This window comes from Morone saxatilis, unplaced genomic scaffold (genome assembly GCF_004916995.1).
Source record: "Morone saxatilis isolate NCDOM2014 unplaced genomic scaffold, NCSU_SB_2.0 Contig9, whole genome shotgun sequence".
Classification (NCBI taxonomy): domain Eukaryota; kingdom Metazoa; phylum Chordata; class Actinopteri; family Moronidae; genus Morone; species Morone saxatilis.
Window position 1 is genome coordinate 4,065,706 of NW_023340268.1, and position 793 is coordinate 4,066,498.

A 793-nucleotide genomic window follows, 5' to 3' on the forward strand; every position below is an offset into this window, starting at 1 on the left:
AATCTTAACAGTGGCTTGTAAAAAGTAGATCTGATTAAAGATTGATTTTCCTCTGTAATCTATAACAAACAAATACTAAACACTAAAAAGGTCCAGACTTTGTACAGCTCATTATGCACTGTGGTAATGGCTGTTTATAGAAGTATTTCCCCTGAAATGGAGTTCATACACATCGTACCTTTAAACAGTAAATTGGCTTTAGGCACATCTAGCTGGTAGCCGAATGACACACTGGTGTCTTGCATGCGGGTGCTCGCCTCAAACTCCACGCCGACCTGCAACTGTTGAAGAGCAGCAGACGGTTAGATATATGAGAAATCCATGTAAGACACACCTGCCTTACAACTGTTTTCATTCTACTTTACCAGAGTCGGCAACAAAGTTACCTGCTCGTTGGCTTTGTGATAGTATGAAGCATGAGCGCCCGCCGAACCGAGAGTCAACGTGGCGATGTAGTTGCTGCCTGTACGGAGGGAGCACGGGTCAATACAGGTTTAATACCGACAGAAAAAGAATTACGTCCAAGCAGGAGTGGATTTATCCATAACAATAACCTGCGTCTCACCTGTGTATCTCCCAACTAAAGACATCACTGTGCCTTCCTCTCCTGGCCTGCGGTGGTAAACCAGCTCCCCTCCCAGAGCCAGAGCCGGCGTTATGGACTGGAGGTAGTGTGTTACAACAATACCTGACAGGTGGACAACAAGAGGCGTTCAGGTTCGGAACAAATCTGTGTTTTCGGTTCGATTAGATATCTACTTTCAGAAAATATTAAAACATCTATGCATATAAA

General features: G+C 44.1%; 1 protein-coding gene across 1 annotated transcript in view; it reads right to left on the minus strand.

Moving 5' to 3' along the window:
* Positions 1–793, minus strand: part of tomm40l (translocase of outer mitochondrial membrane 40 homolog, like) — a gene marked incomplete at its 5' end in the record, with an annotated part of 2,248 nt that overhangs the window by 1,284 nt on the left and 171 nt on the right. The window contains 3 exon segments of the mRNA XM_035681806.1: positions 179–281; positions 387–463; positions 566–688. Of these exon segments, the coding sequence (XP_035537699.1) occupies positions 179–281; positions 387–463; positions 566–688 (303 nt within the window).